Source organism: Otolemur garnettii, unplaced genomic scaffold (assembly GCF_000181295.1).
Source record: "Otolemur garnettii isolate 467f Iridium unplaced genomic scaffold, OtoGar3 scaffold00023, whole genome shotgun sequence".
NCBI classification, from domain to species: Eukaryota; Metazoa; Chordata; class Mammalia; order Primates; family Galagidae; genus Otolemur; species Otolemur garnettii.
Genome location: NW_003852418.1, coordinates 9,231,193 through 9,244,802, shown reverse-complemented (window position 1 = coordinate 9,244,802; position 13,610 = coordinate 9,231,193). Strand labels below are relative to the sequence as shown.

At 46.9% G+C, this 13,610-nt stretch overlaps 1 protein-coding gene and 1 long non-coding RNA gene across 5 annotated transcripts in view; one reads left to right on the top strand and one right to left on the bottom strand.

Moving 5' to 3' along the window:
* The first annotated feature begins 5,705 nt into the window (after positions 1-5,705).
* ZMYND8 (zinc finger MYND-type containing 8) overlaps positions 5,706-13,610 on the top strand; it is a 131,962-nt gene continuing 124,057 nt past the window's right edge. For 2 of the 4 annotated variants that reach the window (XM_023511942.1, XM_023511941.1), the window contains exon 1: positions 5,706-5,938. In XM_023511942.1, coding sequence (XP_023367710.1) covers positions 5,925-5,938 — 14 coding nt within the window. In that variant the 5' untranslated portion in view covers positions 5,706-5,924. The remainder of the gene's footprint in view (positions 5,939-13,610) is intronic. The other 2 variants (XM_023511939.1, XM_023511938.1) reach the window with 2 other exon arrangements.
* Positions 7,931-9,946, bottom strand: LOC105886776. The gene is made up of 2 exons (XR_001161183.1): positions 9,765-9,946; positions 7,931-9,512 (listed from the first exon to the last, which is right to left on the bottom strand). It is a non-coding gene; the product is annotated as an uncharacterized LOC105886776 (long non-coding RNA).

The window sequence follows — 13,610 nt, the reverse complement described above, 5'->3', positions numbered from 1 at the left end:
GTGGCTGGCACCTTAACCGCTTGAGCCACAGGCGCCGAGCCATGTTCTTGTTTTCTTTCTTCTTTTCTTTTTTTTTAAGACAAGAGTTTCACTTTGTTGCCCTAGGTAGAGTGCCATGGCGTCATAGCTCACAGCAACCCCTAATACTTGGGTTCAAGCTATTCTCTTGCTTCAGCCTCCCAAGTAGCTGGGACTATAGGCTTCTGCCACAAAACCCAGCTATTTTTTTTAGAGGCGGGGGTCTCCCTCTGGCTCAGGCTAGTCTTGGACCTGTGAGCTCAGACAATCTACCTGCCTTGGTTTCCCAGAGTGCTGGGATTACAGGCGTGAGCCATAGCATTCTGCTCTGCTCTGCCCTGCCCTGCCCTGCCCTGCCCTGCCTTTCCTCTCCCCTCCCCTTCCCTTTTCTTTTGACAGAGTCTTATTCCACATCCCTGAATGCCATGGCTTCATCAGAGCAACCTCAAACTCCTGGGCTCAAGTGAGTCTCCTGCCACCACCTCCCAAGTAGCTGGGACTATAGGGGCCTGCCACAATGCCCAGCTATTTTTTGGTTGCAGCCCTTGTTGTTTGGCGGGCCCCAGCTGGATTTGAACACACCAGCTCAGGTGTATGTGGCTGGCGTGTTAGCCGCTTGAGCCACAGGTGTGGAGCCGGAATCCTTTCTAATGCAGGAAGGGAGATGCAGACATGTTGGGGCCCAGAGGAGAAACCAGCTTGCTGTTAGGTGGTTTAGGGAAGGGAGAAGATTAGCTAAGAGAGAGCACAGCAAAAGATCCAGTACAAAGGCTCCAAGGAGGGAAGGAACAAGTTATCACGTGGATAGAGCAATAGATGACCAGAGTGGCTGGTGCAGAGTAAGCCATGGGGGGAGGAGATTGACTGAGCCAGTGGAAAGTTAGTGGGCCATTTGTAGGACTCGAGTTTTTACCTGGAGTGAGATGTGTGTCACTGATGGATTTTGAGCAAAGGATCTGACTTGTGTTTTAAAAGGGTCACTGACAGCCTGTGTGGTACAGGGTATGTGAAAGCTTGAATGCACGTGTTTGAGCATTAGCAAGGGCAGGAACAGAGGGCTCAGATAGGACACTCTTACAACCATCCAAGTCGGGAGGTGAACTCCAATACCTGTGGGGCATGTGTTGGACTGTGAGGACATGATGGGGAAGAATTTGGACAAGTCCCGGCCTTGGCAAACTCTCAGTCCAGTACAGGATGTTGCAACTTGGTGCTACTGACATTTGGAGCTGGCTAACTCCCTGTTGTGGGGGGTGTCCTGTGCACTGTGGGATGTTCAGCAGCATCCTTGGCTCTACCCACAGGGTACCAGTATCCCCTGGCCCCCAGATGTGACAATTCAAAAGATCTCCAGAAATTGCCAGTTGCCCCCTTGAGAACCACAGGAGTAGTGGGAGAGAGAAACAAACAGAACAAACGAATATGTAGTCTCCTGTCCATAAGTCATTCTTAGGGAGAGCAGGTCCTGAGTTTTCCTCCTGATTTTCATTTTGCTCTTGAGTCCTTCACATCTTCCCTCCCCACTCGTGCCCCAGTGGCCAATTGCCTGGTGGGGCAGAGATCATACCCCCTGGCCCTTTCTGTTTTTCCTCTGGTTTGCCTAATCCTGCCAGTCTTTCCTGGAAAGAAGGAAAGAAACACACACCCCTCTCAGAGTAGAATATCTTCCCTGAGGGAGGGACAAGGGAGGAAGAAGGATCCCTGTGTGCCTCAACAGAGTCCTGAAGTTAGCCCCAGTTCTAGTTGGTCCAAAAGGAACAAAACAAAAGGAGGTATTTAAAAACACTGCCCTGCCTCAATCCTATCCTTTTCCTACAAAAGACAGAGAGGCCTGCTGCTAGCTTGAAGCAGATAAGTCCAAGTGTGCTTATTTCCCTAGCCAGCCTAATAGGCTATCTCGGGCGTGCAGCGGGCTGGGGGCAGTCCTCCTGCTGCTTGCCTGGCGGCTGGCCAGCGCGCTTGGAGCCATTTCAGCAAGGCCAGGCCCAGGATAGGAAGGTGCCTGGGGAAGGGAGCTGGGGCCATCCTTGCCTCTCCTTTGAGACCAGCATTATTTCTGCAACAGACACTCTGCCTGGCTTCCTACAGCTTGATTGTGTCCGTCTCTCCCCCCACCCCAATCTCCCTGCCCCCATGGGGATACTAACAGAGACATATTTTAATCTATTTTTATTAGCTCATTGCTTATTAATATCACCAAGGAACCTGCTTGTTTAGACTTGTGTTGACTTTTCTATCTAGAAGTACAATGATTTGAAATTTTTTCTTCCGTTTCATCTAAGCCAGGGTTTCCCAACCTTGGCACTGTGGACATTTCAGATTGGATCATTCCTCATTGGGGAGGTGTCCTGTAGGAGGGATGTTTTGCACTATCCCTAGCCTTCACTAAATTCCAGTAGTACCAATGCCCCTGGTTGTGAAAAACCAAAAGTCTGTAGTCATTGCTAAATGTCCCCTAGGAGGCAGATTTGCCCCTGGTTAAGATCCACTGGTTTCAGGGAATATAAAAACTTAATTTTGGAGATGCAAACTTGATTGCAGGTTTGTAGGAAGAGGGGAACTTTCTCTGGGCCTCACTCTGTAATGAGATTTGAATGAATCTAATCTAAAAAGTCTCTCCCAGCTGTTATTCAGTGCTTAAAACCCATCTGAAGAGTCAGCCTCCTAAAGGAAAATACAGGTCATACAGTGGCCATTTGTAGGCTTTAACCTGATGTTTCTGCTCTGCTTCATTCAGCTTTGTTTTTGTTTTCTTTTAGAGGCAGGTGGAGGTCTAGGGTCTAAGGATATGAAGTCATAACTGGGTTGGAAAAGTGTGATCTCTGGCACTTGCCAGCTGTGTGACCTTGGGCAGCTCCCTTTACCTCTGTGGGCCCAGTTCCAGGTTTCTGACAATCCTCCCTGCCTCATGCAGTCAGTCTATGTAAAGCACTGATTTGGTAATAGCTGCTGGGGCTACTCATTTCCATGGCTCTTGTGGGGCTTTAAGAAGAGCCATGGACTGGGTCTGTAGATTGAGGCCTGCAACATTCAGTTTTCTATACTGCCTGCTTATCAGCCACATTCCATCAAACCCTTGGTTGGGCCTTAGTCGGCCTGCCCCAGGCTTCTCTTTTCAATCTGTCTTCCTCCCAGGATTCCATCTGCCACCACGCTTTGGTCTCTGTCCCCTGCCGAATTGCCACTTTCCAGATAACCCAGACCTACCCGAATACCAATAGCATTCCCCAAACAGAGCAGAGCTGCCAGAATAAGCCAGCAGCTTCCTGCTCTTTGCCCCAGAAAACATTTCTAGTGATCAAGTGATCAGAGAGGGAGGAGGGACGGGAGAGGGGGAGGGGGAGGACGCTGCAGCTGCTTATGCAACAAGCTTTAATCCCAGGTTAAAATCCACCACACTGCACCAGGGCATGTTTCATTTCCTCATTGGGTCGTGGAGTGAATTGCAGGCAGGTCCTCTACCCACCCCATGGTCTTGTTTTCATTTTGCAACATCCCAGAGCAACATCCATGGAAACAAACTAGCCATATGGAACCCTGGTGGAGGGCTGCTGCTCACACAGCTGGGAGAGGGAGAACAGGCGGGTCAGATGTGGCCTCCGTCCCTTGTACCCCATTTAGTCTCCCTGTATAGGTTCCACCTCCAGGAAAGGAAGGCCCCTCCTTTCTGTTGAGGCCCAGGCCTGTTGTCCTGAGTGCTGGACCTTTGGCTGGCTGGTTGGCCATGGGAGTTGTCCCTCCCTGCATCTTGGCCTGTAACAACAACAACTATAAAGCCTGGGCCTTGCTCTGCAGTGGCGTGTTTGGAATCCTGGCTCATTCCTGATCCTGTTTGATATAAAGATTCCCAGCCAGGAGGAATTTAGAATTTATGGACAATGCAGTAGGTATCCGTTGTCCATGTGTTGGGGGTGGGGAGTAGAGGGGGCTGAGGGAGGGGGCAGGCAGGAAGGGCAGGCCATCAATTCCTGGTTTTCTTTGTGGCAACAGTGTGGGACACAAAAGTCCCCAAGTACAAGTCCTAATTTTAGGAGGAGAGGGGAGACTTTATTGCTCCAAATATAGTTTTACCTCCCGGCATATGGCTGCATCAACTCTGGGAGCCTTCTCCAGCCTCTAAACAATGGTGTTTATTTAGCTTCTGTTGGTCCAGCTTGCTGTTTAAAAAATCTCATTAAACACCTTGTCGCTTAAAAAAGTAGGAGGAAAGAAAGCAAGCTTGGACATTTTTAAGATCCTCTTCTTTCTCTGGGCACAGACCAACTACAAAGGCAGGTTTAAGGAGGAAACAGGCAAAAAAGACCTGCTAATACCCTGGAAATGGGCATTATTATAAGCAACTCTGTACAAGTAGTTAATGTTTTACAGGGGAGCAGCGCCAGAGATGGGGGCCAGAGTGGGCTGGGGGTGCAATGCATAGGGCTGTGTGCGACATGGCTGTTCCATCTGCCTTTAGAGGATGAAAAGAAACCGTCAAATAAATGGAAGCAGGAATCCTTGTGAAGCTTTTGGGATCTGTCTGCCCACCGCAGAGTCGGGTTCCCCAGGCGCACACGCCGGGCTGACGGTGGCAGGAAGGGCTAACCTGTGGGTGTAGGCCTGACTAATAATGGGGCTTCTTGTTTGCTCGCTGAGTTTGCCATCACTCTCCCTCCCTCTGGATTTCAATGGCTTCTCAGCCCGAGAGGCACTGCCTGTGCCCTGGATTCAGAAGGTACACGCCTCCTTGGGAAGCAAAGGCGAGAGACAGCAGCTCCTCTCTCTCTTTCTGCATCTGCCGGGAGAGCTGCAGCTGGTATTTTTCCACAGGCCTTTTCTGCGATCTCAGGGCCTAGTTTTTTCCAGCCAGGCCCCTAGTCCGAGAGAGGGTTAACAGGCAGGAAGCCGAAGGCATCGCAGACTAATACGGAAGTCAGAGTTTTGTTTAACTGACAGGTTTAGCAGGCCTCGAGGTGGGGGAGGGGCCGGGAAGTTCGTAGGTCCAGGCCTCTGGCCTGCTAGCAGCGCATTTGGCTTCTCTTAGGGTAAGGACAGAGAGGGACCCCCTCTTGGCATCCTGGCAGGGAGGCAGGAGCCCTGTGTGGATTCCCTTTGAGGACTGCCCGAGGGGGGCGAGAGGCTAATGGCTCCCCTGGCCTGCTTTCCCTGGAGGCATTTTGACAATGACTGTGCAAACCTGACCACTCTGGTCCCCTCCTCCCTGCAGCAGCAGCAGTAGCAGCAGCAGCAGCGCGGCGACTCTGCTGAGGAGCCAGGCTGCTCTTTGCGCCCTTCCAGGGGCCTCCTGCGCTGCCTGTGCAAACTCAGCTCCTCCGAGGCCTGCCTCAGGCCCTTTCTGCTCACCCTCTTGGCCTCTTCCCTGGGGCTTTCTCTCCCCGGCTTCCCCTTCCCCTTCCCCTTGGACAGTCACTCTGCTGACTGTCCTAGAAAAGGACTAGCCTGGCAGCTTAGAACAGGGGTGCTTCTGCGGGGGCAGGTGAGGCTGAGCCCTTCCAGCCAACCCCAGAAACCCTCTTCCCAGGGGCATCCGGGCCTCAGGCTTTGCTGGAGCAGGTCAGGCTGGCTGCACTGGTTTGCTCGTGCCGGGAGATCTAGCCAGGGTGTGGGAGAAGTGCGTGCGGGGACCCCTTTCCCAAGTTTTTCTCGCTGAGAAAGGCCTAGCTTAGCCTGTCTTTTTCTATGCACAGGATGGCTCTTGCTCACCCGAGCCTCACAAAGATAATCGCTCAGGAAGTGTTTCAGCCAATCCGGGGCGGCTTTACAGTTGGATTTGCCGGGGCAGCCAATCGGGGATGAGCTTTTATTAGGCGGCCAGATCATCAGCCGAAGTGCCAAACCCTTTTTCTGTGAGAACTAGGAGCCTGTCCTCCATGTTTTATAAGTATTGACATTACACAGTGTTAACAATGCATCCACAGAGGTAAGCTCGACTTTTTAACCATCTTTTTCCCCCCTCCCTCTGAGACATCCGAATTGTGGGCGAGCAGTGTGATTTCTCTGTGGCTGGCCGTGCCACACTCACCCCCAGAGCACTTATGTTAACTTGAAACTGTTTAGAGAGAATTTTTTTGCTTTCTTGGGTCACATGGCTAAGTAGCCATTAGCCATAGCTTGATTTTGCAAACTGGCAAGGGCCTGGCACACCTTTTCTTCCACCAGGGCATGGTGTTTCTGGAATAGTTTGAAGCTAGATCCTGGTATGCCAAAAAAAGAATCTTTTCCCCCCCTTGTCCTTTTTTTCTCCCCCCTTCCCTCTCTTCCTCTCTTTCCCTCTCTGAGCAGTCCCACCCCCCTTGCACTATTGTCTTCTCTTGTGCCACATGCCTGCTGGGGGAAGAAAATGGAAGGTAAGCAGGCAGGCTTCTCTTCAAGGAGAGCTCATGGCAGGCAGCAGAGCAGGCAAGTCTGCTTCTCCAGAGAGGTTCTGGGAAGGCTGGACTAAGTTCTGACAAGAGAGAACGTGTGTTTGCAAAAGAACCCAGCCCTAGCAGAGCAGGGCTAAGGAGAGAGTGGCTCCTGGGGCCTAGGTGGGTGGTGGTGTCTGTACATGGTCTTTTCTCATCCTACAGGGCTTCTTCTCTTGAAACTACATTGTTCAGCCTTTTTTCCTGACTTAGGCTGATAACAGAGTGTTCTTCTGCAAGCCAGCCTACAGCCAGCAAATGTCTCTAAAAGTGTTTTCTAGGCTTTGGAGGAAGTTTTTGGAGTAGGGATGGGGGATTAAGGAGTGGTGCTAGTGGTGGGGGGAAGAGAAATCTTGGACAACATCCTCCAAACAAAAATGTGAGGACTCTTTGAGTCCCTTAGCGTTCTCCTCTTGCATGATTTCCATGAACTAATGGTATCTTTTATTTTTGTTTTCATTTTCCTGTCCCCCCCTCCCCTTTTTACATTGTATCATCCTCTGCCCTCCTGTGATAGAGTGCAGAGGAAACAAAATCATGGTTGTGGCTCATGACAGCATTCCATATTCAGTTGTTGGGTTGTGGTAGTGTGATTGTGTTTTTTTAATAACTGTTCAAAAACAATTTCGTTTTTGGTCAAGTCCCAAATCTGCCAGCTTGTTCTCTCTTCCTAACTGTGGAAAAAGGAGATGGTTGCTTGAACATTTGTTGGGTAAGTAAAGCCATCCATTTCCTCGGTGACCATGTAGAAAGAGTTTTGTGAACCTTTGGGGTCTGTTTGTAATAAGGGTCTTGGCTACAGCAGTGGGGGCTTCATTTGCAGGAACAAAATAAGGGCTTTTTAAAGAGTGTCTTGATTTTGGGTGAGTGTTTGAATCCACTGTTTTTCCTTATTACCTGCAGCTAGGATGGAAGATTACACTCCTTCTCCAAGCCAGGGGAGAAACGTTCAGTTCATTGTGACTTGAGTCTGGACCTTTAATGGTGTTTGTTTGGTTATCACAACTTTGGGTAGGTGACCTGCTGGTGAAATGGCAGTGAAAACTGCTTGTTCTTAAGAGGCAGAGCCCTAAAAACATTGGTGGGGGAGGAGCTGCTGGTGGTGATGGTGTCAGTTCATGTTTCAGGATGCTTAACACACAGTGCAAAATCCCATCTACCACCAAACTTGGTTTGATTCAGGACTCACTGATCAACAGATTCAGCCTTTTCCCAAGCCTCACCCACACATCTGTATGCATGCTGGTCTTAGATACGATCTATTTCTCACTTTTAACATTTCCCCTGATCTCTGAATGCTGCAGCTAGAATTTAAAAGTGGAAAAAGTATAGACTCTTGTTTAGCATTACTTTCAGTATTTCCCTAGAAGTTCACAACATAAATTTCCAGCTTGGGGACCAGTCCAGCATGACTGTAAGTGGAAACATACTCAGTTGCTGTGTTCTGCCAACTTTATGGAATCAGTAATCTTGTTTTCTTCTGAGGTAGTGTCCACTAACCCACCTTTTGACACCCCTTGGAAAAAAAGCTCATTTAATCAGGGGAAATGTACCAAATTCTAGGATGAGAAAAGTCTGTTAGGCAGGCCAGCTTCTTAGAGTACAAGTGCAGGCAGTTTGGATGTTATATACTTCAAAACCTGAATAGTGCCACTAGCCCACAGAAGTAAGTTCGGATACTCAGCTATTTTCTTTGTTCTTATCTCTTTGCTGTAAATGGAAATTACACATTGAGGTTCTTGTGGCCTTCCTAGAAGCAATATCTAATCACAAGACTCCTGGTTTGGTGCCTTCAACGTTTGCATAATACTGTGTTTGTTGGGCTGGAAGGGAACTTAAGGGCAAGGCATTTGTCCTCTAAAAGCATGCATTAAAATGGCTCCCACAGGTTTGGAAAGCCAAGATCTGTTTTAAAATGCGTGGCCCCAGGAAGTTCCCAGCCCTGGACCAAGCTAGGCACTTTCCCTTTGGTACTGTGGCCACCACTTAGCATGGGTCTGTAAAAAGTTAATTACTTTGCAAGTAGCATTATTTTTCATTTTCTCTAAAAGGCAAAAAAATAAATGTTCTGCATTGCAGCAAGACTAACTAGGTAGGGGTAGCAGTCCTGGTTCCCAGAGCAGCCCAGTGGGGCTCCTCTCTGTAGCTTTTGAACCAATAGACTCGGAGGAAAGGTTAAAGATTGACAATTGGAGTGGCTGGACGGAGAATGGGCCTTCTGGAAATTTCTACCATCTTTGTTCCTTTTAGGAAAAGCAGAGCTACCACGTTGAAGAGCCTCCTACATTCCATTCCTAGGGCATCTCCCCCCAACCCCTTTTTTCTCATCAAGGTAGAATGTTCTCTTGTGGCACATTTGTAAATTGCACAGGGAGGAACAGAAGGTTGGGCTGTTTTCCTTTTTCCTTCTGCCTCCCCAGTCCCCAAAGAGGATGCACAGCTGCAAGGAACAAACACAGACACACTGGAGCTTTTGATTCCCTCTCTTTTTTTCCTTCAAGACCCTCCAGGATGGATTCACTTTCTGCTTTGGGAAATTAAGTGGCATTCACGTGGGGGAGGGGGAGTAACTGCTTTTATTAGCTCCAGAAAATGGTCAGTGTTCAGTCTGTAACTAGGAATTAATTATATATAATCACTCCGTAAACTTTCTACAGAGTTTTTCTAATTGCTGAGCATGAACGTAGTTAGCCCGTTGGAGCCAAGTCCAGTTACTTTTATAATTAACAGCTCAAAGATTTGAGTCAGAAAGAGAGAAACCATGGGGCCTCTTGGATTATAAATTAGGGATGAAAACAATAGCTTTTTTCCTTTCTTTCTTGTAACCCCTATTCTTTTAAACAAAACATTCCCCCCTTTTCTTTCCCTGGGAGAAATGGTGGGGAAAAGGGGGGGAAACACTTTTCAGAAAGCGGGGTGACGGTAACCTAGAAAACCCTGAAGGCAAAGGTAGGTTTTTAAAAGTCCAACCACTTCAAATATATGATCTCTTTGTTTCTTTTGCCTTCTTTCCCCTCTGTCTCCTGTGGCAGAGGCAGCAAACATCTGTCAGCCTGGGAGCCCTAGATGGAGCTTTGCCTCTGGTTGACCCTGAAAAGAAAGATACATTCAAAGATACATCCCACAGCAGAGATTTAAAAAGGGAATAATTTTAGAAGCCCTTTGGTTGCTGTTAAAATGCAAAAATGAGTAAGGATTCACCCCTGGCTTCAGGTTGCCAAGACTGTGGTTGCCCTTCCCCCGCCCTGCTCTCCTTGCAGACAAACAGGCAGACAGTGGCCATGCCAGCTCTGCAGCCAGCAGGCTGCCACCCCTCCACCCTCATCACGATTACCTACCTACCGGCCGGCGCAGGGCCAGTAGCCTGTCCTTGCCCTGGCATGGCCTTGGGCAGCGTGCCCTCCTTTCTCCCCTAGAGCTAAAAAGCAGTCACCTTGAAACTCCCCACTCTCAGCATTAGAGACTTCTGAAGCCAATTCTCAGACCTGTAACAGTAAATTGCATTATCCACTATGAGGCTGTTAGTTCGGCCTCTAAGAGCAGGTTTTGCAAAACTCATTGTTAATTCTCAGGGCCCTGTTGGGAGTGGACAAAAATCTAATTTGTGAGTATCCTGTGCATTGCATAAGGGATGTTTTACTTGTATTTCTCCTCTGCAGGCTCAGATTGTCTTTCCTTGATGTTAACTCTTAGGACTGGCTGCTTCAGAGGGCTGGGTATTTGGTGGCTGTTGAGAGGCTTACAAATAGCCTTTTTATTTTACCTTGGCCTGAGACTGAGGTGCAGCCCTTTAGCTTGGTTTTTTAGATGTCTGGTGTTCTTGAAGCACTTTCATTTTACCTCCCCTAGCTCCTTTTTGGTATGGATGCAAACAAAGCTGGTTTCTAGTAGACCGAGAAGGGGGAACAGGCTTCCTCTCCCTCTCACCCCCAGGCTGCTCCCTAGGAGCATTTTTGTGTTTGCACAGACACCTGTCTGTCTGCATTTTCTACCATGGGGGCTGCACAGTTCTTACCTTCTGCCCACCTAATTTGAGGGCAGTGGGGCCTCATCATAGAGCCTCATGTGGAAAGCTCAAGATCTAAAAGAGAAGGCTTTTCCTTAGGAACCTGTGACTTCACAAAGTCCCCTTGTCACACTGCAGATTTTTTTTTAAGCTTCTAAACGTTGGATTGTTGATATCCCTTGGTTGAGCTTTTCCTAGTGCAGATATTTAGGAAGGTGGCTTTGAAACTAGCAGGGCTGCTCAAACAAGAGCTACAGCTATTGAACAAACTGCTACCATTTTAGCTTCAATACAGGAATGAGGCAGTGTTGCCAGACGCCATTTTAAGAATCCTGCATAAATAGCTTAGCTACCGATGACTCTGCCTGTTTTAGGTGAGTGCTTATATAAAGCTGCTCTGCTAACCATTCCCTCCCCCCCTCCCAAATTTTGTAAAAAATTAATTGCAGATTTAAGGAAGCATGTTTTCTTTTTTTATTTTGATGTTAACTATTTTGTGATCTGCAAGAGGAAGATGTTGTGCCTTGGGGATTAAGTATTTCTTACAGCCTGGACCATTTTGGTATTTTGAATGAAAGTAAAACCCAGGAAAAGTCCTTTCGAATGATGCATGATTCTTGAATTGCTGTGTGATGATCCTCATCTGTAGAACCAGAGTCTTGTGCATGTCGGTTATGTATGCTAGATGGGTTTAGATATTCTTCGTTAAAAGTCAGTAAGGGCATGGAGCACTTGGGGAAAAGAAATATCTGGGCATTGTGTATCCAGGCATTTTTTTTTTTTTTCCTTTTCCAAAACTAGATGCTTTTCTTTTTTCTTTTCCTCTTTTGCAAGTGTTGGGGATGAGATTCCTGGGAATTACGGACCAGCCCTGAGTCCTCAGAATTAATAATCAGAAGGCTTAAAGCGTCCTGGAGGTGCAGCAGTTCATCTGCAACTTTTAATTGCTCTTTTTTTAGTGCATGCAGGATGAGAAATAAGCAGAGGCTTTCTTGCTCAGGCATTGAGGGAAAGAAATCTTTTATTCTTTGGGGGACTGGATGGGATGGTCTTGGTTGTGTTTGCAGGCACTGTTATTTTTTCTTTAAATTACCTGAAATGTCAGTTTGTGAAATCCACAGGCAGGTGACTTGTAAGAAGTGGTGGTAGTGTATACAATGTATATAACTAATTGGTGGGGTATCTTCCTGTTGGGGTGAGAGGTGGTTTATAGTTTTCAGCTTTTTCTTTAGGAAGAAGGGGGGTACCCTGTCTTCTCATCAGAACCTTTAAAGAAAAAAACAAAAGTAATGTCAGTTTGAAACAAGGGTTTGTTTGTCCCATTGTTTTTGATTTAGATGGTCAGGGTTGCTGGAAGGTGGCGGATTTGGAGAAGCTGTTATGTTTTCTAAGACCCTAGTGTGTGAATGTGTGTTGATGACAGAACTTCAAAGTGTTTTTCCCAGATGTAGTTGTCTTTTCTTGTTAATAATTATTATTTGACCCCCCCCCCCGCCATGACTGAACAGTTCTTAAATAGACCAAGAACTGTGGGGCAGATCTTGATAGGTACAAATCTTTTGTTGCCATCACTTTTGATGTAATATTCATAGTTTCCTCTCCCCAACAACACACTAGTTCTTAGCACTAAACCAAAAAAATAAAAGAGAGATCAGTGGTGTAGAAAAAGGAAGTTTCTTTAGATGTGGGTATTCAAAATGACTAATTTTGCATTCTGGTCTCTGCTTTTGTAAACGAAGTTTTTTTTTTTTTTTTTTTTTTTTTTTTTACCTCCTTTTAATGCATAGACACTGCAGTTTCCTTTAGTCAAATGCAAGATTTTTTTTTTGTGTGTGTGTGTACATACACACACACACACACATACATGCGCGTGCGCCCATGCGCATGCATGTAGGTGCACGGGTTCCTTTTGAAAGGATGGATGGATTCCTGATCTGTGAAAAAGATGGGTTTTCTTAAATTGTGCTTGAAATTTGGGCTGTAAAGTGGTGGTGCTATTGCTAAAGTTAGGTGATTACAGTGCCCACTTGTAATAGTTGGAAAGATAAAACAGCTTAACTTCCCCCTCCCTCGGCTCCAGAATTGATTATCTTAAACTCAGCAGCAAATAGCCACCACATAACTAGTTTGCATTTTCTTCCCCTCTCAGCAGCATTTCTGCCTGAAGTATTCAGCTCCTCTAGGCTGTTACAAGCCAAATAATTGTTCTCTTGAATGCAGCCCTCCCCCAAGATCAATACACCTTTGAATGTTTCATCGCTGCAGAAATCCTTGCAGTGGGTTTTTTTGGCTCAGTCATACATAATTGTTTCCTTTACCACCACTGTACATTTTAGTTGGATCCCAGATTAGCTTTTTTTTTTCTGTCACTCAAAATAGGGGATTGGTTTCAAAAAGTTTAGGATTTCACATACTTCATGCTAGAGAGGGAGGGAAACGATTCAAGTTACTAGAAAGATGAAGATTGCTGTTTGTTCTTTTGAAGTTAACCATCTACCCATCTCTGAGGGCTATGGGGGGCTTTTTGTTCAAATTTATTTCCCAGTCACCCTGAGCAAGAACCTGTCAACAGCGTCCAGTTAGATGACCTGTCCAGGCAGAGTGTGTTTCTGAGTGGAGAAGTTTTTCCACTTAAGTTGGAGTAGAAAGTATTAGTGCTAAAATCATCTTCAATGAATCGGTCATATTGTTGCTTATAAGTGAAGTGTTTTAAGTTTAGCAGGCTGCTTTCTTCTGATGAAAACCATGGGTGACAACATGTCAATTGTTTCTTTGGCGACTTTTTTTTTTACATTTTTTGGTTTAGGTTTTATCTGCAGATACTGTGTGTAAAGGAAATTGCTGAGGGGGTTCAGTATCAGAATGCTAAAGGTGTTAGTATTCTGATTACAACCCTAATTACCTTCCTTTCTTCTTTCTACTGGGACTAGTTAAGTCTGAGGCTTCCAAGCGCCTGCCTGTAATTTAATTCTGAGCTATAATCTTTTCCTTTCTATCCAGCTCCCATCCTGAATCCTCTTCTCCCAACCAGCCACGTGGAACTCTCCTAAACACATCTCCATCTTACACGGGGGTTCGGGTTCCAGGCCTGAGGCCGCCTCTTTGGACTTGTCCTTTGCCTCATTGCAGTCCCAGACCACGGAACACAGACGGGACATTCTCTCCTCAGCCTCCTCCTTCCT